The sequence below is a fragment of the Lepisosteus platostomus genome, chromosome 16 (genome assembly GCF_059453375.1).
Source record: "Lepisosteus platostomus isolate fLepPlt1 chromosome 16, fLepPlt1.hap1, whole genome shotgun sequence".
Classification (NCBI taxonomy): Eukaryota; Metazoa; Chordata; class Actinopteri; order Semionotiformes; family Lepisosteidae; genus Lepisosteus; species Lepisosteus platostomus.
Genome location: NC_142626.1, coordinates 4,754,805 through 4,777,748, shown reverse-complemented (window position 1 = coordinate 4,777,748; position 22,944 = coordinate 4,754,805). Strand labels below are relative to the sequence as shown.

The 22,944-nt window shown below is 38.6% G+C and overlaps 2 protein-coding genes across 2 annotated transcripts in view; one reads left to right on the top strand and one right to left on the bottom strand.

The window, feature by feature from the left end:
• The window catches only part of LOC148646745 (NACHT, LRR and PYD domains-containing protein 3-like), a 2,700,574-nt gene that overhangs the window by 2,382,301 nt on the left and 295,329 nt on the right, over positions 1–22,944 (top strand). The gene's annotated exons all lie outside the window — the stretch shown is intronic.
• Positions 13,243–22,801, bottom strand: LOC148646752 (uncharacterized). The gene is made up of 3 exons (XM_088608814.1): positions 22,680–22,801; positions 14,474–14,997; positions 13,243–13,824 (listed from the first exon to the last, which is right to left on the bottom strand). The coding sequence occupies exons 2-3, from the start codon at positions 14,988–14,990 to the stop codon at positions 13,304–13,306; spliced, it is 1,038 nt and encodes a 345-aa protein (XP_088464940.1). The 5' UTR covers positions 14,991–14,997; positions 22,680–22,801; the 3' UTR covers positions 13,243–13,303.

Genomic DNA, 22,944 nt, shown 5'->3' with positions numbered 1-22,944 from the left:
GTTAAAACCTTAACAGGACCAGGCGCTTCCAGGTCCCGGACTCGCACGATATGGAAATCAGATGCAGAGCCTGGATGAGCGTCAGCGCCTGGCTTTTAAGGTGGGCTGGGAATAGGGAGCAGGTGCATAGAATACAGTCTTGAGTGAAAGGGCTGGAGCACCCTTAAGGAGGGGGAACTAATATCGTGACAATGGCAGATGTGATCAATATCTCTCTCTCTCGCCAGCCTCACGCTCAAAATGATTGAAATGAGGAATAATATAATCATTGTTCTTTGAATACTGTGACAGTGTTAAATGATCTCTTATTGGAGTAAAATAAACTTGTAAGTGCACCTGCAGTAGATCCCAACTGCAGCAGTGCAGCCGCTGTGCAGTCCTGCTGAGGGAGGTTTTTGTACGGCTGTGTAACACTGTGTGAACACATAGGTACTGCTTGGATAGTGGAAACTCTGACAGTAATAATCTGCTGCATCTTCAGCCTGGACTCCTGTGATGGTCAGAGTGAAGTCAGACCCAGATCCACTCCCACTGAAACGCTCTGGGATCCCAGTATAACGATTAGTTGCATCATAGATCAAGAGCTTTCTGTTGGTACCAGTGGAGGTAGTTGTTACTATACACTGCAGGACTGGTCTTACAGCTCACAGAGACTGTCTGTCCAGAGAGAACAGATTTCACTACTGGAGTCTGAGTCACAGTAACCTGTCCACTGGATTCTGAAAATGAGACAAAACACAGTAAATGCAGGAATTTAATGACAAGTGATTTAATTTCTTTTAGCTATTTTACACTTTTCTGTAAAGTTTGTTTACATTATATGCTAAAAGCTATATACTTCAAAAAACATTAAAAAACTATGTTTCAGTTAACACCTAGACAAGTATTAAATTATACCCTGAACAGAGATGAAGAGTGTCCAGATGAAGATGGTGATGAATGTCATTGTTGCTGTGGGTTCTGTTGCCATGAAGGGCAGCTCTCAGTCATGAAGTGTTAAACTCACAGGGCTATAAACACTCCCATAGCACTGAAGCATGTGCTGCCAATGCAAAGTGTCTCTTCTATGCAAATTGTCTTCCTGGGTTCAGCAGCACCTATAACACAGACTTCGTGCTGTGTGTTATGACAGAGCAAGATGAGCAGTTTAGCATTAGACCATTACTGTTTTGCCCTTTTAGAATGCACTTCACCCATATTGCTCTCATAAAATGCTTGTTTTGACCAATGGGGTGTCTTAAACGGGACAGCCAAATTAAGTGGTGACTTTTTAATGATCTGAGATGCTCATCCGTCCTCTTCTTGACTAGAATCACCTTCAACATTGTAGATGACAGCTTGTTCCACACACCCACACTTCTGTGTGTAAAGAGGCACCGTCTGCTCTTGATGCCATAAACACTCTTTCTCTGTGGTGGCTAAAGCCAAGGCCTTGTCCAGGGCTTCTCCTGGGAGTGAGAATTGGACACACCTGGCCTAACTGCCTGGTCAGTGTCCTGTGTGACTAGAATGCCACTGGAGCTCATGTGATTGGTCCAGTGAGCAATTCCACATCCTAGCTTATTTATTTATTAGGTTATATTAGTAGTCAGGTGTACATAAGCTACAGGCTGTGTCTAAGCTCCTACTGTTCAGGGAGAGAGGAGGGTAGATACTGTAATGCTTTAGGATCAAGGGAAAGGCTTTTGCCTATTTGTTTTAGCCCGTGGGTAAAGTGGAGTCTTTCAAACAGGATAAGGATAGGTGAATAGTTTCATATGGTGCACAGAAGGGGTTCTTGTGGCAGTTTGTTTGGTAGTTTTGTCATGGTCATGGAACCCTGTGGGTATGCGCCATTACTTTTGTGCACATACTGTACATCTACCCAGTTTACACTACCTGACCCCAACCCATCAACCTTGATGCCTAATATTTTTATTAAATTCCTTCTATTTATATTTCCCATCTTATCTACCAGTTACCATTAGTAATAACTTCACTTTTCATCTAATTTCATCTTAATAAAATATTTAATTTAACATAGCTATTTTAAAGGCGGCTTCTTAAAGCACTTTACAAAATGACAACAATTAAAAATACACATGATATACACAATGAAAATACACAGCAGAGGAGACAGTAGATGGGGTTACTGAAATCAGTTGTGTCAGGATAGGTAGTTTTAACACACTCCTTTGTGTTGTAATTAGTCTAGTACTTGTGAGACACTCCCTAGAGTAAGCTAGTGTGAGTTCAAAGATGGCTGACCTACGAACAAACTACTAAATAATCCTTCAAGTACAAAGTTAAGTTAAACACAGTCCTTGTGTTACGTTCAACTATGTTTAAGATGTATATATAAACAAACCCAAAAGGCAACAAGTTTTAGCAAAGGGGTATAAACAGAGCCAGGTAAGCAAAGGCCCTTCTAAACAAGAAGGTTTTAAGCTCTTTGAAAGAAGGAATTCCTTGTGATTGGAGGTAATAATAATAATTATAATAATTGCTTACACTTATATAGCGCTTTTCTGGACACTCCACTTTACAGGTAATGGGGACTCCCCTCCACCACGACCACCTGGATGATGTGACGGCAGCCATAGTGGGCCAGAACGCTCACCACACATCAGCTATTAGTGGGGAGGCAGAGTAATGAAGCCAATTCATAGAGGGGGATTATTAGGAGGCCATGATTGGTAAGGGCCATTGGGAAATTTGGCCAGGACACCAGGGTTACACCCCTACTCTTTTCGAGAAACGCCCTGGGATTTTTAATGACCACAGAGAGCCAGGACCTCGGTTTTATGTCTCATCCGAAGGACGGCGCCTATTTACAGTATAGTGTCCCCATCACTTTACTGAGGCATTAGGACCCACATAGACTGCATGGTGAGCACCCCCTGCTGGCCCCACTAACACCTCTTCCAGCAGCAACCTTAGTTTTTCCCATGAGGTCTCCCATCCAGGTACTGACCAGGCTCACACCTACTTAGCTTCAGTGGGTTGCCAGTTGTGAGTTGAAGAGTGATATGGCTGCTAGTGACCTCAATGGGCATAGGGACGGCTACACACAGTGCCATGGAGGCCAAGGCTTCGGTGCTCGCAATGATGATGGCAGCCGCATCCTGGATTGCATGGACACACACGACCTCACTGTGGCCAGCACCTTTTTTAAGAAGAAACCGGTGCACTTGATCACCTACACATCTGGCGGGCGAGCAACCCAAATCAACTTTTGGCTACTCCAGCGGTGAGACCTCAAGTTGCCGACCAATGTGAAGGTGATCCTGTCGGTCAACATTGCCCCTCAGCAAAGCCTCCTTGTGTAGCGGCAATGCTTGTTAATAAGACAGAATTAAGTGTTGCTGTGCTTTCCCAAACGAGGCCCCATCTCTCTCTTCATCTCTGTGGTGCAGCCACAGAGAAACTATTCATGCAGGCTGATTTAAGGTGTTTACTTCTGATAAGGGACAGCTCCCAAATGGGGATGCACTTAGCTAAGCCTGGCTCTCATGATCAATGGTCATCCATTGGCGCCTAAAAGTCTGCAAGATTCCAAGGGAGAGCCTCATCCAAGTGGTTTACAATCCCAAGGTCAGAGGGCATGGTTACTCATCATCAGCCAATCAGGAACTGGTAGGGCCGAGTAACCCAAGTGGGTCTCTGATGCCCATGAAACTTTCAGCCAATGAACGAGCTGAAGTTCCTCCAGGTAAAAACAGGCAACACAGAGAGCCTGGAGAGCCTGGAGAGAAATTCTAAAGACTATTCTAAGGAGAATTCTATTCTAAGGAGAATTCCAGGGGTGCAAGACAATTCCAGGGCAGGATGGCACAGGAGCAGAAAGGCTCCCAAGGGCAGGACATTCTCGCAGGACATTCTCGCAGCACACCTCCTCACCATCCTGAGACTCAGCTCGGACAACCACGTAACGGCCAGTGTGTCCGAGTGCCAGAACTTTGCTTTGTTCTAAGAGTTGAGAGCGGAGGTTGCCACGAGTAACCAAAGGATCCACCCGAGGTTGGATTCTAAGGCCATTAAAAGAATCAATTTCGTGATTTACTTCTACAATTAATAATTGTCCCAGTAAATGCCCAAACCCCTACAGAACTGGTGCCTCGTGAGAGCACACTACATTGGTTTCAGTTACCTCCTAAATGCCAGCCAGACCACCACTGCTGCTGTTGTGCCTTTTTAGAATGCCCCTCACCTAGATTGCTGCTGTAAAATACTTAGCTGGATCGATGCCCTTTCTTAAAAGCGAATGACTTGGTGATTTTTGATGATCTGAGACCTTGTGTTTCAAAATGGGGTTCACGCTTGTCTTGACTGCTTAGATAAAATGACCAAAGAACGTAAAAGCTGCTCAGAGACACAAGAAAGATTACAAACGAGAAGGCTAGTGGGCCCAACAAGTTGTGGGTTCAAATCCCAACTAGACCACTAGTCTAGAATGCACATCACCCAGATTTCTCCAGTAAAATGCTTGGCTGGGCCAATGAGCTGTCTTAAAAGTGAACTAGTTGGAGATTTTTGATTATCATAATTGCACATTCAGCCTCTTCTTGAATAGACCTGTCTTAAACACCACAGCTGTGACAGCTTGTTCCATGCACCTACATTTCTGTGTGTAAAGAGTTATTTCCTGGTCTTGATGCTATAAACATTCTTTCTAGTCTGTGGTGGCTCAAGCCAAGGCTTTGTCCAGGCCCTCTCCTAGGAGTGAGAATTGGAGACACCTGGCTTAACTGCCTGAACAGTGCCCTGTATGACTGGAATGCCACTAGAAATCATGTGTTAAGTCCAGTGAGCAGGGAACTAGGACACTGCCCAGGCCCTGAGGCTACCAGGGGGCCCCCTCATTGTGCAACACAATATTCTTTTAATTGACAAGTTCTAAAGTGAGCAAAAACATTCCCTATAGTGGCTTCTGTTGTTGCTGTGACTTATCCTAAAAAATGGCAAATCATAATAATGAATGTAATGCTTCCGAAGCACAGAAAAAAAGAGTGGGATAAGTGATCACAAAATAGAGGTACACTCAAAGTATTATAATAATGTATAATATCCATGATAATGTAATAATTTCATTCTGTTTTGTGTTTGTCAGATCCAAGTAATTAGCAAGCCATTTCAAGTCCCAGTCAATGCTGAGGGACAATCTTTTTTCCAGTTATATAATGTAAGTTGTTTATACTGTTGACTTGTATTAATTTTAAAAAGTTTTATAGCATATTATATATTAAACTAATTTGCTATACAAAGGAGGTATATTTTACAGAAGCAAATTGCTCAGTTGTATATATAAAAAAGAGTTTATTATTATACCGTAGCTTGTGAACATAATGTGCTTCTTTCAGGTTTACTGTATTTAATCCTCTTACTTAATTTGTGTGGACTGTAGTTCAAAACATGTTAACTGACAGCAAATTTTAGTGTAAAAATACTTAGCACTTCAAAAACAGAATTGCCTTACATGAGCACTATGCAATATGTTCATGAAAATGCTTATTAAATCTTAAACGAAAGACCTCACTAAAATGCACACTGAATATCAAAAAGCCATGTTACAAAGGGTAAGAAGAAGTACAGTACAGAGCAGAACTGTTTAATTATAATTAGACTCTGGGCTCTTGTTTGGATTTTTTTTGCAGGGTAATTAGAACTGTTAGCCAACCTTTTAAACTTCTTCTAATGGAGAGAGAATGAACGCTGGATGTGCGTTTCTTTCTGCACAGGATGCCGTTGAAGGATAAGGCCATGCTTGCCCTGAGCCTGTGGAGAGCGTCCAGGCAAGCCAGCCAGGAGCCCAGTGCTGTCACTGCCCAGCTAGTGAGGACTCAGCTCATGTCTGGTTTTCACAGCACTGCTGCTGGTGTTCAAGCCCTCAGGATATATTCACAAGCCATCAGGCTCTGAAGACCATCAGCAGCGAAAACAAGTTTTGTGTGAAACGTAAAAGTGCAGAAGAAAAATAAAGAAAGATGGTGTTAATGAATGAAACATATTAGTAACAGCTCAGGGACATGAAACAGTATTTTGCTCCCTTAAACATTGAAAATATTTTAGAACTTATCTCCTTCCCACCAGCAGTTCTTCGTTGCAAAGTACTGAGGCAGGCTAAACCGATGGTGTACTATATAAATTACCAGTTGCGTTCTGTGAATTTCTATTATATTAATCACAACACACTTAAATCTAAAAAGTGTTTTATTTAGAGCCAGAATAACGAACTGTAGCTGTAAGATTTCCTGCTTAATATGTAGATTTGCGCGATAATGGATATTTGCACATATTGCAATTCTACCAAAACAGAAACATGCATGTTTTAAAAGGTTTAGAAATTTATTTACATGAAGGAATTGGGGGAAAATGCCAAACAGGGCAATAGGCAAAGTTATAAAATGTAATACAATCTCTCCATTAAGTGCATGATCAAGGTTGCTGAGCATATGACATCACAGAAGACCCGATTATGATGTTGCGATGATGTCACTCATGGAATTTTGAAGTCACCAGACAGCAGATTTGCTTCTCAGTCTGAAGCCAGAGTTGCAATGGGAAATATACTGAGCTGTTTCCAGTGTGTGTCCTGTCATTGTACACTATGGGACTGTCAGAGAAACACAGAAGAGAAAGCTGATGAATGCTGAGTTGATAACAGAAGAGGAAGGAGCAAGAACTTCTATCAACCAAAACTCAGAGACAAGAGAAGCAAAGCTTTCAGTGCCAGCAAGTGCCAGCAAGAGAGAACACAGACCCTACAGTGTCTCGGACAGAACTACAGAACAGGCCTGGGCCACTTAGGCCTGGGCCACTTAGGAATCTGGAATAGAGAGCAACTCCATCCCCACTGAGCTCACACAGCACAGAGACGAACAGGAGAAAACTCCAACAGAAGATAATCAGCAAAAACACGAACAAGCAGTCTTGGCCAACAATGACAATAACTTCAAAGGAGAAGAAAGAATGAAAGAGTTGGAGGACAGGGATGAGGAAAGGACTCCTAAAGAAGATAAGGACATGGGAAACAAGGAGAAAGAGGGAGAACCTACAGATAACAATGAAACACCAAAGGATGAAAATAAGCAACATGGTGAAAATGGTGCCAGGGGTGACGATGAGATTAAAAAAACAAAGAAAGAGCCAGGAGACAAAATGTTGTTTGCAACACAATTGACAAAGGTGAGGAAATACAGGAGATGTAGAGCAGGGCACAAAAAGAGGAAAAAGACATTGGTGCCATTTTCCTTGGAGAAGAAGCTTCCTGTGGAGCAGACACAGATAGAAGCACACCCAGCCCCTCTGAAGCCCCAGCTGTGCAGCTGCAGTTCCAGCCCCCTGTAGACACACACAGCTCTGCAGCCGACACAGAGGCCCCAGCTGAACTGAGAGGACAGGAGGGCCACACTGATGGAGACCCCTGCGTGCCCCTGCACAGCCCTGGGACACGAAGGGCTAAAAGCTATAGAAACATAAAAGAGACTTGAGCCCAAGAACGAAGAGGGAAACACGAAAGCTGAACTGAAGACAAAGGAAAAAGAGGTGGGTCCCATGGTGAAAATGGTACCAGTGGAGAGGATGAGAGAGAAAAAATAAGGAATTAGCCAGCAGAAAGAAATGCTGATGTTTTTTTTAAATAATGACAAAGGTAAAAGCAGAGTGTCAGAAGATAGCGAGGAAGTGACACCACACAGCACTGAACCCCTGCTATTGCCCAAATCACAGAAACAGAGACCACTCTGCTCTACTGGAGCTTCACAGGGCCCTGTTCCTGCCACACTGCTCCTTCACCCACAGGAGAATGATATGGAGAGACAGACGACAGGAACGGAGAAGCAGGAAGTTGGAAATGAGTCTGAATGTATTGACAGTAGCCAGGAGAAATAAGCAAAAGATGCAGGACAAATATGTGCTACAGCAAACACACTCAGAGAAGAAGATATGACAAAGGATGGGATGCGAAGACAAATGTAGAGCAAACATAAATTCAGCAGTGTGCAGACCAGACACAGGAAGAAGGATTCCAAGCCTCTGTGAAGCCACTGCTGTTCCGCTGCAGGACAAAGGGAAAAAGAAAGAGATGGCAGCAAAGGCAGGAGGGAGAAATATCAGTGATGACTCAGTATCCCTACAGACCCCCAAGGTGAGGTCAAGTACCCCAGACAGAGGCAGACAGAGTCCTTCACTTTCCTCTGAGCCCCAGACATAACAGAGGAGAAGGAGCACTCAAAGCACAAAGGAAAAGAGAGATTTAGTGGCAGAAATGCCAGCAGCTCTCCTACCTGACAAAACACCTGACAATGTGGAACAAGATGGCAGGTCAAACGTACTCAAGTTGAGCTGCTCCTGCTTCCCCATAGCCCAGCCAGCACCGCAGGGGGAGGATCAGGGGCAGAAAAAAAAGAGAAACTTGGTGGAAGTAGGGGCTGCACCTCCCCCATCACAGAGAACACCAAATAATTCCTGCACCATGGAGACTCAGTTCAGTTACCCTACTGAGACAGAGGGATAATCGAAAAGAGGGACAAACAAAACTGACAAGGAGGAGAAAGTGTTCCAGAAACAAATGAGCAGAGCAGCTACTGTACGTTGACACCTGAGTTCATCATACTGACAACAGGCTTCCACACTGGGGCTGGAGAAGTCCTCTGACCTCACAGCCTGGGCTAGGGAGCAGGGGAGCTGGGGAGCACGTGTCTTCGTCCCCAGAAAGCCACTCCAATGCAGTTCACAGGGAGATATTGACAAACAGGAGCGCAGAGACTTTCAGGAAGCAAGAGGTCACGTCTCTTGTGAGGCAACAGTCTTCAACTCAGGGGCAGCAGCAAAGTTCAGACACAGAGTGGGTCCCCACCGGTGGGTTCATTCCAACATTTGTTTTCTGGAACAGTCAGATGAGGGGCAGAGGGCGGAGATGGTCCTACTGCCCTGTCCAGGTCACACCCTGCTCCCAGGCTCTCCCTTCCACCCACACAGACAGGGAAACAGAACACAGGCAGTCAGGGAGTGACCACGGACCATGGCCCACGAGACCAGCAGACAGGAGATCTAGTCCAGGATCTGTAGGTTAACTTTCAAATTATTTTAGAGGTGGTATATACTGATCTAAACTATGAAGAAACACATACAGTTATAAGATAAACAGAAAATGCAACCCTAGTGTAGATTCTTAAGGAGAGAATAAAATCTTACTGATCCTAAACTTCAAGTTTTGACATTTAATACATGGCATTTTTTATAAGGATTCACAAAGTATAGATCAGATTTTTCCTATTCAACCAATGCAATCTGTATCCTACGGATTATAAACTTCAATTTTATTTATGTCAGTCAACATTATCTTGTCATGTAGTATAGCTACACAGGTATAGTACACTGTGCAATTGATTATCTTTATAATTATTTAGTGCAATGATTTTGTATTAAACATTGTGTAGATGAAAATAAAACAGCTTCATTACATTAAACATACACTCTACTCCGCCCTTCATACAGTGTGAATTCAATTCTGGTCTCATCTGATGTATTTTTGCATTGGAAGAGAATTCAGGTAAAGTGTGCTTTCTTCTGAAGCAGCCTACAGGATACCGTACACAGTATCTCCTGTTGAGTCCTGTGTTTCTCCAGCTCACAATGCAGTGCTTTTCCGGTGTACCCAGCTCAGGAGAACAGCCTATGACATCATTTATGGAGACATCAGTTCAGGCAGCATCACCCAATCATGGCACGGGTATTTCCAATAATTCCATCCACGTGGATGAATTTGTTTGGCCCTCACTGATATTGTGTTTTAATGTCCTGCCTTGCTTAAATTTCTCTTCTACTTTATTTTCATAAGTCATTTTTGCTTGCAGTTATATCACCCTGCAGCTCTCAACTGGCTACCCACTGAAGCTCAGCAGGGTTGAGCCTGTTCAGTACCTGGTGAGTAGTACCAGTATCAGTATGTGTGGATTTACAGTTTAAAGCAGTGGAACTGATTGCACTTATAACTGTTCATAACGGAACCATCATTGCTTTTATCTCTAAATCCCACACAACTGATCCTAATGCTTATCATGATTCTGTTCATATTTGCTAAAAATTGCAAGATTTCATTTTGACTAAACCCCAGTCAAAAGTAGATCCATACAAATTCTGCAGTGTTGGATATTGAGACCATCATTAAACCAGCCAAGCTCACTGTAGCTTCTAAATGTGTTTAGTGAACAATATAACAGGTTGTACATACACTGACGTAAGCATTGCTATTTCGTAAGTACGAGAACAGTATCTTGGAATTAAAAGATAACAAATTATGAAATACTTTTCTTGTAATTACTGTTATGCCGGGCCCGTGGGTGGAAAAGGGGCACGGCAAATTAATTATTTCTGGAGCCTGTTCAGCGGTGAAGACTAAGGAGTTTACTGGATGATAATCAAGGGAAATAGAAGGAGGGATGGTAGACGGCTGTTATGCGCAAATGAAGCAGGTAGGGCCTTGCCTTGCAATCTCTAGGAAACCATTCTAGGCATGGTGAATCGGAGATATGATTGGAAATGAAAACGTGATTCATCTCTTTTCCTCTGGTTTAACAGTCTGTGCAGCAACAAAACAATCCATTTAAACAAGAGAGTGTGGTGTTTCTGTTTGTCCTTGAATAAAGTATTTTCGTGTTGAATTAAGTGTCCTTCTTTCAGTTGGGTAAGCATGATTAGCATAAAACAGCACGTGGTCACTCTTATGATTTCTCTGTTATTATCAAAACCCTCAACTCATTCACTTGTGGTTATTTTGGAAACATTTTGACATGTTTCTATTCACTACATTGCTGTCGATATTGTAGCAATAGACAAAATGAAACACTTGGAGTTTGTAATGTAGGGCACTCTGAATGAGTTAAAGATTGATGCATGACAAATAAATTATTTCCCTCAAGCTATACTGTAGTGGCAGTACAGAAGCAGTTTGAAATTATTCATTGTAGTTAATAAATCATTTAGCTTTGTACATATTGTGATATTAAGAAATATCAACAAATTCAGTATAGTGTCCATTATATTTGCTATTTTAGTTTTTCAAAGAAAACTCATGCCGACAGCTGGGTTTGAACCCCTGACCTCTCACATGCCTAAGCCCCTGACCTACACACTGCTTAACACCTTAAGCATGATGCAGATGTTTACAAAGAAAGTGTACTACCATGATAAATTGAGCTATATTAATGTAATTATATCGTTATAAATTTACATGATTCCATATTATCTTCCATATAATTCAAATTCTAAAAAGTATGTGTGATTTTACTGTGATAACAAGTGCAAATATTCATAGAAAGGTGAAAACATTATAACGTTTTATGAAGGATATAAACTTATTATAGTCAGAAGGAGTAAAAACGTTTCCAAAATAAACACAATATGTAACCGAATAAAATACTTTGATGCTTAAAATGTTTAGGAAAAAAGTGGATTACTGGTGTGTATTTTTTATTTAAACTACCAATACCAACCATATACAGTTTACATAATATATTTATGTTCCTAAATTAATATTGTTTATGACCTTCAGACATGTTATGCTCCTCTTCTTTTTAGGCTCAGCTACTAAAATTTCCCTTTAGTTGTAAAATTCCATATTAATATTCAATATTAAGTGGATTTAAAGAGATTAAATGAAGCAACCAATTACACACGTACACCGCCTGTCGGTCATTTTGGCCAGCCAATCACATACTGTGGTATAACGCGCTAAACTGCAGATAATTTCACGCAGTATGGGGTTTTACCGTGCATTTTGAATGGGTGCATCTGTATCTAGTGCTTCTGTTTCTACTAGATTATCTATATAAAAATCCTTTATTATACTGTACATAGATTACAACACAAGGGTGTTCTCTTTCCCCCATCTTCTTTTTAATCTTAATGACATCCAGGGAGTCAGTCCTAATGGCAAATATAAAATAATTTGTTTATAAAGATGACAATTTATTGACACTAACAAATCCTAAATCTCGGGAGCTTCTTGTTCCAGATCACCCAAAAAGACCAGATTGGAGCTACTGTAAGTACAGTACTGAACAGAGCTTGCTATTCTCTGTTTTTTAGGGAAGTCTGTTTTCCTGTGTAAAGAATCCATTGGTTAATAAATGGCCTCTCCTGGCTAGTGAGTGCATTTTTAAAATGGAGAGATTCAGCAGGTTCCCTTCATTTAGTGGCATTTGGGTTTACAGTGAAATATTTAACCACAGGTTGTATTCTGGTTAGTTTAGAAGACTTATCTTTCATTTTGGGATATTGTAGGCATTATAAAAATTCTTGATAACTTTAGGCCTCTGAGACACATTATTTGAAAGTTTGTACATACAATAGTATAACTTGTGTGAGGTATGTTTATACTGTGTGTGCGTTAGTGTGTGCATTGTCATTATTAATAAATATTTGTTAATCCCAGTGTGCCTGAATTATTACTCTTTTCACCAAAGCTGTCCCGGAGAACAAAGAGCTCATGTGCCACTAACTATACCAACCACTCTGGTGTATTTTTGGCCACAATGTTTTACAAGTCTGGGGATTATGATTATTTATTTCATTTATTGATTAATCTGCTTGGTCATTTCCTGATATTTTGATTTTTTCATTTTCACAACTCCCTATTTGTAACTGTATTAGCCCCTCTCTGTAAGTGCACTGTTCACGTACTGTGATATAATAAAAATGTTTTAGTGTTATATAAATGTAAAACATTATTTGTGCAAACTAATGTGCACAAAACCAATGTGATTGCCTTGTTTTATTTATCCCAATAATATCATTATCAGGCTTCTTCATTCACTGCTACTTTATTAAAAGATAACATTGAGAAAGCATTGTATATGACATTTAAAAATAATTGATAAATGTCAAAATAAGATTGCAGATACAAAACTAATGCTAATGCTTTGATATTCTTAGACATATTTGCATTTTACTGAGTGTCAAATACTGATAATGTAAGTGAATGTAAAAAATACAGTAGAGGCAAATCTATACAGTATGTCAGCCGACATCGCAACATTTCTACAAAATACTGTTTCCAGCTGTTTCCAGGGAGAGCAGAGTACAATATAACTTTCATCCACAGTGAGCTTGTAACCAAAAAATACAGTATTTATACACTTCAGTTTTCATTGGAACAACGATGGTAAAGATTAGGATTAGAGCTCTGTACTGTATAAGAGTTAAACTTTTTTCCCATTGCAACTATAAAGCCACTCACTAGTATTACACAACAACAGTACCTTGTTTTATTTATTTTTTAATTGAGTAAGTCATTAATTTTATGATTTTATGACAAGCCTGTTCATATTAATGATACAATAGTTTCCTGATCCTCTTGAAAAGAAATGGCTTTCAGTTTCTCGTTGTCTTCTCTCAAAGCACTTATGAGTGTTGCAATATCTTCCTGACAGAGAAGATGGTATTTTTCCATGCCCAAGATTTCACACAGTTTCAGAGAGATATCCTGTAGAATGTTAATCACCACATCAAAGATGATGACATACTCAGTCTGTTTCACCAACACCTGTGCTTTCCCTGACAATGTGTTGAGCATCTGTGTGGCATTCCTCAAGTCTTGCTGGACAGTCACCATGTATGAGATCTTAGAGGAAATGTCTTGAATGTCATTCTGAATTTGTCTTAAGCATGCATCAGTGTTGTTGAGCTCCTCTCTCTTCTTTTCAACCATTTGCTCATATTCCTCTACTCTACTAAGAGATGTGGTGACATTTTCCTCAGATGTCCTCAAAGCCATTTCAGCAGTGTTGGCAGCCTCTGTGGCATTGTTTAAGTCCGTTTGATAGACACCAATCAGAGTAGCTCCTGAAAAATGAAAAAAGGAAAAAAAAACAATAGTGTATTATTTTGTGTCCAGGAAAGACCAATATGAATCGATATTTTCATATTTTATTCTCATCCTTGTGTGAAAGCACATTCACCAGAAACCTCTGGGGGAATAACCTGCTTCTTTCAGTCACCTGACCAGTTGCTGGAAGATAATTGGCCAGGAGAAATTTAAAAGTGGGAAGTGGAGGCTTTCTGGGTAAGTCAATGGAATTATGTCTGCCATCTGGAGAATAGAAGGCCTATTGGCTCCACTCAACATAGAGAAAAGGACTGACTGACCACCGAAGGGAGACTGAGACTGTGTAAATATTGTTTTGAAGCCAGTAAATGGCTTAGCTGCTTGGCTATGATAGTCAGAGGCTTTATGCTTCTGACTACACTTTTCGATGAAGGTTTCGTTTTGGTATTTGGTTGTGGCTATTTTTTTCTTTATTTCACTGTAGTGTAAATAAAGAACACTAGTATTTTTTAATCTTAATGCTGTAACAAACTTCTGATTTCAAGTAACTTTGGGGTATAATGTGGATATGTAAATATGTTGATTCAGTGGTAGAAGCAATTTTGGCACTTCTTTCTACCAAATGTTATTATTACTGTACACTACATGTCCCCTTTCAGCACTTACCTATTATAGTCCCAATAATAGGAATAAACATCAGTCCAATTCCAGTGTTTCTAATAGCTTCATCATGCTGCATTCTGGCTTTAATATCATTAACAATCTGTTGTTTGGACTGAAGATTACTTTTTGCTGACTGCAGTTCATTTCTGTGTCTCTCCAATATTTCAGTGTTGGCTGTGAGCTGGTCTTTCAGGTTGGCCAATTCTGTTTTCTTGCTACCATGTTCTCGTTGCAGCCTGCCCTTCTCCATTGTCAGCTCCTCACAGTGCTTGTCCACCTTTTCCACTTTGCATGTTGCAGCTTTATCTGATCGTTCTAGCCATTCCTTTGCTGCCAGAATCAGTTTCCTAATGTCTGCATGTTCCTGCTCCATGTGATTTCTGTCCACAACCAGGAGAATCGTAAAGAGATTCTGCAGTGAGAGGACACCTTTCTTCATGGATGATATAACAGCCTCACCAAATTCCTCCAAGTCTTTGTTACAGATGACAGCGAGTGTCTCTACAGTTGACACTGACATGATTTCTCTACAGAAAAGAAGATTCAAGTATTAGAGTTCAATAAAACAGCTATTACTACAGATTTAAGTTCAATATTGTGAAACATGCAGATGCAGCCATTATAAATGAATGGTACAACCCCGTATCACGCGAAATTATCAACAGTTCACCACGTTGTACCGCAGTACGTGATTGACTAGCCAAAATGAACGACAGGGGTCTCATGATGTATTGGTTGTTAGTGAAACGATATAATCATTTAATCTCTTTACTGTGCATGTTTTAATCCACTTAATATTGAATATTAATATGGAATTTTACAACTAAAGGGAAATTTATGTAGCTGAGTAAAAACAAAAGAGGAGCACAACATGTTTGAAGGTCATAAACAATATTAATTTAGGAACATAAACATATTATGTAAACTGTATATGGCTGGTTTTGGTAGTTTAAATGAAAAAAATATACACCCGTATTCACTTTCTTCCTAAACATTTTAAAGTCTTTCATTTGGTTACATGCTGTGGTTAATTTGCAAAAGTTTTTATGTGATCCTGACGATATTAAGTTTATTTAATTCATAAAAAGTTATAATGTTTTAACCTCATCTATGGATATTTGCGCTCGTTATCATAGTAAAAAAACGCAAACTTTTTAGACTTTGATTAATATGGAACATAACATGGAATCGTGTATCTAAAGAATTTAATAACAGTATTAATTTAAGGATCTAAATCTATGCATCTTTATAGCTGGTAGTATTACTGTAATCCACTTTCTTTGTTAACACGTTTTATTTTTAATTTGACTCATTCACGCATGTTAAAGTATTATGTACACTATATTAACAGTTTTTTGTATATATATTATAACATATTCACTGTTAAGTTATATTAATAATGAAATAAAAATCGTGAATACTGTTAACTCTTCAACCGGTTTAATTCAAAACACTTTATTCAGTGGGGAATTTCACAGACGCCTCAAGCCTTAAAATGAAATCGTATATATTGTGATTAGGATTGAGAATAACAAAGTGGTATTAAAAATACCACTGAAACTATAATAATGTGTCTGGTCATTATTAACAGTATCAATTTAATTATAATAATTTCAAGCTTCTTGTATCTTTTTCAGAGTCATTGTTTTCTTCAGTTTTCATGAGCTTCACATATTAAAATACTTATTTATGAGACACGATGTTTCAGATTTCAATAACTTTGCCCACTAGCTAACACTTCAGCTAACACACAGAAGCAAACTGAATATAAAATGTGCTTGCAAGAATAGTGATTACAAACATTAAAAAACATACTTGATTTATACTATTATACTGTACAGTGTATCAAAATAATCTATGGTGACTACACTGCCCACTAAACCTCTTTCCCACATTTTCACGGGGGCAAAGTCACGTAGCTGATTCACAGCTGGATGCAATTTTATCTAACAATTCAGATATTTGTTAACATATTTACTTAAACTAGTTCAGGTGTGTCAGCATGCATAGGCTGCAAAGGAACAAGTAATAGTTTATTCATGCTGAAAAGAGAAGAAAGAAAACAAAATGAGCCTAGAAGGTTCCACGGCCAAAACATTGTGTTTTCTTTCTTCTCTTTGTTATGGATTCGGTAGAGGGACCGAAACCAGTGAGTGAACCCACTTGCGGGAGCTGACAAAGCCTAGCCGTGATCCAAAGAAAGCCGAGAGTCCAGGGGAAGCCAGAGATCAAAAGGGAACGAGTTACCGAAGCCGAAGCGTGATCCGAAATCGTAGACAGTAGAGCAATCCGATAGTCCAGGGGTTGCCAGTGATCCGAAACAGAGCGTAAGTAACAAAGCCAAGCCGTGATCCGAAAAGCCGTAGTCAAAAGGGAAAAAAACGTAAACCAAAAGCCAAGACAAACACAAGGTAGGAGTAGGAGTAGGAGTAGGAGTAGGAGTAGGAGTAGCGCAACCAGGAAGCTCGAAAGGAAAACCAATACTGAGCAAAGAGGTAGGGAAAGACAGGTGTTTAAGTAGGATGAGACGGGGGTGTGGTGGTGAATAGGAAAACTGACAGGTGAACTGATTGATTGGGGTTACGCCTACTTCTGCCTCTTCCGTTGCCGGGAGGCAGGGATCGTAATGCTTTTCAGCATGGAATAAACCTATTACTTGTTCCTTTACTTAAACTAGCCATCTCAGTAATCTCACTGTGTTAGTCTCACTGTACACCCCAGGGCTCATTCAATGTTCACACTCCCAGCAAAATAAAAAACCCATTTGCTGCATTGTTACCTTGCATCAGAGGGGAAAGAAAAGTGCCTGCTGTCATTTTCTTCACTGACAAAGTTGATTTAAACTAATTCAAAGGGAGTATTGTGTTAACACAAACTCTGCTTAACAGATCCTCTTGTAAGAGCTAGGTGACTTTCTGCTATCTAAACCAGTTTTTACAGCTTTTAAAATCACGCAATGTTTGAACAAGGCAGGAACACGTCATTGTATCTTATTTTTTATTTCATTTTTAAAAATAAAATAAATAAAATATCCTGTTTTTTTCTTAACACTAGTTTTTCCATACTGTACTTCTAAAACTTGAACAAAGACGTGCCACATGCAAACAGCATGATGTTGCATCGTTTTAAAGCCACTACAGTACAGCTCATGGGAAATACTATTTCTACTGCATCAAAGGCTAACTCGTTCAGAACGCCCGACATTACAAACTCAGAGTTAAAAGGAACATGTCAAAATATTTCCAAGTAATCACAAGTGAACAAGTTGATGGATTCAGTAATAATAAAGAAATCATAACAGTAATCATGCAATCCAACTGAAAGAAGGACACTTAAATCAATATGAAGACAGTTAAAACACTTTTATGTACATAGATTGAGTCTTTGTGTGAGCTGTAAGTTCTTTTAACTTCTTAATTAAACATTTGAAACACTTAAATTAATCTTTAATCTTTATTAGTTTAAATTAAAATAAAATTAAAACTTATTTTAAATTAATCGAATCCCAGGTGTGAGTTCATAATACCAGAATTACGTATCCCCACGTCTGCGAAATGCCTGATCATTTACTGTAAAGCTTTCAGTGCTTTGTTTATGTATATTCCAATCGCAGTGGGGGCAGGGTGTGCGGGGAAAGATTTAGGCTGCAATTGAATGGAGGTTTTTTTTTTTCACAGCTTAAACATTGTTTTCTCTGAAAGCGTTTTCTTCCCTCTTAAGCTGATCTTTTGCTGCCTACATATGCCTACACAGCTCCCTACGTGAATTATTGTACTTGACTGAGAAAGCTTTAGAGAACTTAACATTTTTATTTTCAATCAATTGTAAATATGATGTTTACATTGGCGTTTTTATAAATTTTTCACTTAAGTGTATGGAGGAATGTCAGCTGTCAAGGAGAGCTCCCCCCTTTCCCCCATGGACAGACTGATAAAGCAATTTTGAAGTGTTAACTATCCAGCCATTGCGAGCCAATGCAGCAGCAACAAATAAATAAAAAATAAACATTTTTTCTCCTGATGGTAACTGTAACAAATTGTCACGTTTCACATACATGTGAAACAATCATGACATTCTCAACCAATCAAAGTTTTGATGATTTTTTTTTTATTTTGAAACTGTGGTCTTTGACATGCAGGTGTGAAGTAGAGTTAACAGCTTCAGATTTAAAAGGTTATCAATAATATCTTTCATGTTACATTAACATTGGAATGTTCTTACAAGTGTAAAAAGAGATGATACACAATGTGTCTCCTCTCTAACTCTTCAGTTTACAGAGAAATTCTGCCAGAGCCACACAACATTGTCCAATAATACTCTTTTTGTGTTTAGCAGGATTTGCGCAATAAGCACATTGTTTAATGGGGATGACATTACCCACATCTATATCACTGTACAACATAGGTTTGAGTCGGAGTGTCTGTTAATAAAACAGAACGCCTTTCAATACATGTAACTACTGCTTGATTTCTTTATCCATTTCAGCTAAATGAGGGGAATTAAATCAGCCAGAATTTCGGAGTGCCAATTATAAAAATAACCCTTCTTCCTTCATTTAAAGAATTAAAGAATTAAAGAATTTCGCGAAGAAAGTTTGAAATGTACTGTAGGGTGCTCTGAATGAGTTAAACTTTGCTGCAGGTCAAATACTGAAAATGTATTTCCCACAAGCTATACTGTAGTGGCAGTACAGTAGCAGCTTGAAAATATTCATTGTTATTTGTAAATCACTTAGCTTCGAAAATGTTGTGATATTTAGAAATATCAAAAATGTCAATATAGTGTCCATAATATTTGCTATTTTAGTTTTTCAAAGAAATGTTTATTTGTTAGAGGAAATATCATGGTGACAGCTAAGATTGAACGCCTGGCTTCCAGCATACAAGGCACACGCCTAAGCCATTACGCCACACACATAATCACAATGGTTAGTGTTAAACTGATGCAGACATGCACTACTGTGATCATTTGAGCTATATGAATATAATTATATCATTATCAATTTCTTTAGATATGCGATTCTATATTATAGCCCTATTAATCAAATTCTAAAAAGTATGCGTTTTTTTACTGCTATACCGAGCGCAAATATTCATAGGAAATGTTAAAACATGTTTACTTTTTATGAAGTATGTTAACTTCATATAGTTGAAGGAGCACGTAAAAGCTATTCCAAAATAACCACAGTATGTAACTGAATGAAAGACTTTGATGTTTAAAATGTTTAGGAAGAATGTGGAATACTGGTGTGGATTTTTTTATTTAAACTACCAATACCAACCATATACAGGTTACATAATATTTTTATGTTCCTAAATTAATACCATTTATGAGCAATCTTTGGGAAAACATTATAGGCATGGTGAATCAAAAATTCTCAAAACTTACTTTGGGTGATTGGAAACGAATACGTGATCGGATCAACAGAATGCTACGAAGAAAGAGGCGCTGTTTTCTTTTGGTTTAACAGTCTGTGGAGCAACAAAACAGTCCACAAGACTTGTGACGGAGACAAGAGAGTGTGGTGTTACTTTTTGTCAATGAAAAAATAAAGTAATTTGGCGTCGCAACAGTTAAACTGATGCAGACAGTTACAAAGAAAGTGGACCACGGTTATACTTTGAGATTACAGCCTATCCAAGGTCATTTATTGTTAATACTATTAGTAATATCTTCTGTAAAGACTTTAATGCATAAAATATTTATGAAAAATTGAAATATTTATGATGGAAGTGGAAGGTTGTGTACTTTTGTCCAGCTGAGCAATCTTGCTTTTATAAAATATACTGACTTTTTAATGTTTAATGATTAACATGCTGTAATACACATTTTAAAATTAAAAGTTTAAAGAGTATACAACTTAAATTCTTAATTGGAAAAACGATTGCCCCTTAGTAGCAACCGGGATTCAAAACCAGGTGTTTTTTGGCAACAGCTCAAAGGCTATACATGAGACAGTAAGCTTTATTAGCTCTACCTGGCAGTTTTACAAGGTGATTCTAGATACTATCATAACATGCGGTATGATGCGGTATGACGCGTTGTGTTGTGCCACGCCTACCAAGTTTTACCGCAGCGTACCACACTCTTTGAATGGCTGGATCTGTAATTGAGCAATAAACTACTCAACAAGTTAAAAGACAAAAGATTCCAATTACTGTATTTACAAACTAAAACACACAAAGTTTGCTATTTACAGATTACAGATTGAATTCATATTGGAATCTTAGCATTTTAGTATTGAGCTTGTTTATATACCGTATTTGCATGTACTGTATGTTTTTACTTCTGTTACCAGTTAATGTTATCATTTGTTAATGAATGTGATATTTTTTCTTCTTTCCTTCAGTTATTTTTAGATACAGTTTTCAGTTACTTTTTATTAAGGCAAACCATTGGTGTGCTATTAGGTATCTTAAGAAGTGTACAGTATATTTACTTAAAGTGGCAAATTTCCTCTTCAGATTAATTTCACCCATACCTCTTTTTATGAATGTAATTAATTCCCTGAAACCCATTCATCTATATTTCATATCACACATGGCTTGTACTACTCCATAGGCTCTCTGCTAGCTCTCACACATACTAGTTAGTGGAATATGAGGTGTACACTCAATATGAAATGAGTTGCATGACACCTTCCTTTTTACTCTCTACATTTGCCGGAGCTTTCTAAATTTCTTTAAATTGCTTCTTCATAGTTTGAATTCACCTTTCATTAATTCAAATTTGGGTAACAATTCATGTTCCATAGCATTGCATTTTCATAAAAAGAACATTCTTAAACTTATGATTCGTGTAGGGTAGGGGTGTCAGCTGACTGCTGCAATTTTTTGTGCACAACTTACTGAAGTTTTAACTTTTATATTTTTCTCACTGTTAGTGGAGTGAAATACTGTAGATGTTAACTTGGTTGGTTTATGATACACGCTGCTAGCAGGCTGTGAAGCCTAACTATAGCTAACTATAAAAATCAAGTAAACGACATCATGAAGTGTATTAATATGGTTTAGGGTCACAATGTGACACCAGAACAGCTTCAATGTGCCTTGGCATAGATTCTACAAAGATCTAGAACTCCACTGGAGTATTGTGACAGTTATTCAGCATGATTTTGTAATTATTGTAATTATTGGCATTTATCTTGTCCTCTTGTCCTCTAGGGGGATTGAGTGGCCCTTAACCATGTCTGAAAAGCACCTCACACAATTACAGAGCCACCAGAATCCTTCACCATGGCAAACAAGAACGTAAGCCTGTTGACTTCTTTTGGAGTGGACAACATATGTACTCATCTGCATGTACTCACTCATCTGACAACTTCAGTAATTCATTGTTTATCCTTAAAGATTTATTATTAGATTTAAGAATTATTGTTAGGTGTAGTTAAACACTTCATATCTGAAGAAAGATACAAGATGTTAACTTTAAGTTCATTCTGCATGAAGATTAGACTTCTAAGCAACAGGAGTTTATGGCAGGAAAGGGAGAACTGATAAGGATTCCAGATGCAAGCTAAAAGAGCTAGGGAACCCCCTGGGGACTTAATCCCTGACCATTTGGCCAAAAAGCTTTAAACTGGCCAAATACCATGACCCCCCTCTTTACCATAATACCAAGTGACGTCAGAAGCGGAAAGAAAATACTAAATAAACTAAAAGTTTGTACCGGCACATTGAACAATATTTTGGTTTTGTTGTTTCTTGCGGGGAAACAAGACTTCGGCTTTATTGTTCCTTGCATGCAATAAACACATCTGTTTAACTTCATCTCGGGATCCAGACCTTATTCTTTCTGTAACAACATATCCCTGACATATATAAAATATACAAGATTGTTTACAGATTACAACGTTAAAAAAAAACTTTTACTACTTATTTTCCAACATACATCATTGCATTAACTTTCACCATTTGTTTTTGTAACATTTGTAGCTGTAACAGTCACAGATTTTTGCACAGGGACTATTCTAGCTATTATTTAGCATTCACAGCCACATCTGGGACTGTTGACAATAGGAATAGAAGATTTGGTGCACAGTTCCAGTAGTTCATTAGATACAGTCAGTTAAGTAAAATAGTTTACAAGGAAAAACTACAATAACAACTCAAATTTACTCACAAAGTGTTGGGTATGTATTTTTCTAACAATCAGTGCATTTCTCAGATTAAAAAATGTTTTCTCTAACAATTGAATTGTTGTTGCTTACCTTTGTTAACACTGTTAAGATCTGTGATTAGTGTAATCTGTAGATAGATCTTGTGCTTCTGTGGGCTCCTGGCAGAGAGATTCAGTTCCCCGCACACAATACTGATACAAAGCTACAGAGCTTTTATATTAGAGAGATGCACTTTCACTTTCAATTTCCTGTAACTGGTGTTGTATATTAGTTTACATATTCCATTACTTTTAACTTTTAAGAATGTATTTTGATTTAATGTTTAATATTTAACTGTAGCATTTGGAAAGAAAAA

What these genes read in the sequence shown, in the direction of transcription:
- LOC148646752 (XM_088608814.1), bottom strand. Translation starts at nt 14,990, where the DNA reads ATGTCAGTGTCAACTGTAGAGACACTCGCTGTCATCTGTAACAAAGAC. An exon ending in TATTATTGGGACTATAATAG is followed by an intron (nt 13,825 to 14,473) that starts GTAAGTGCTGAA and finishes TTCATTTTTCAG; the next exon opens with GAGCTACTCTGATTGGTGTC.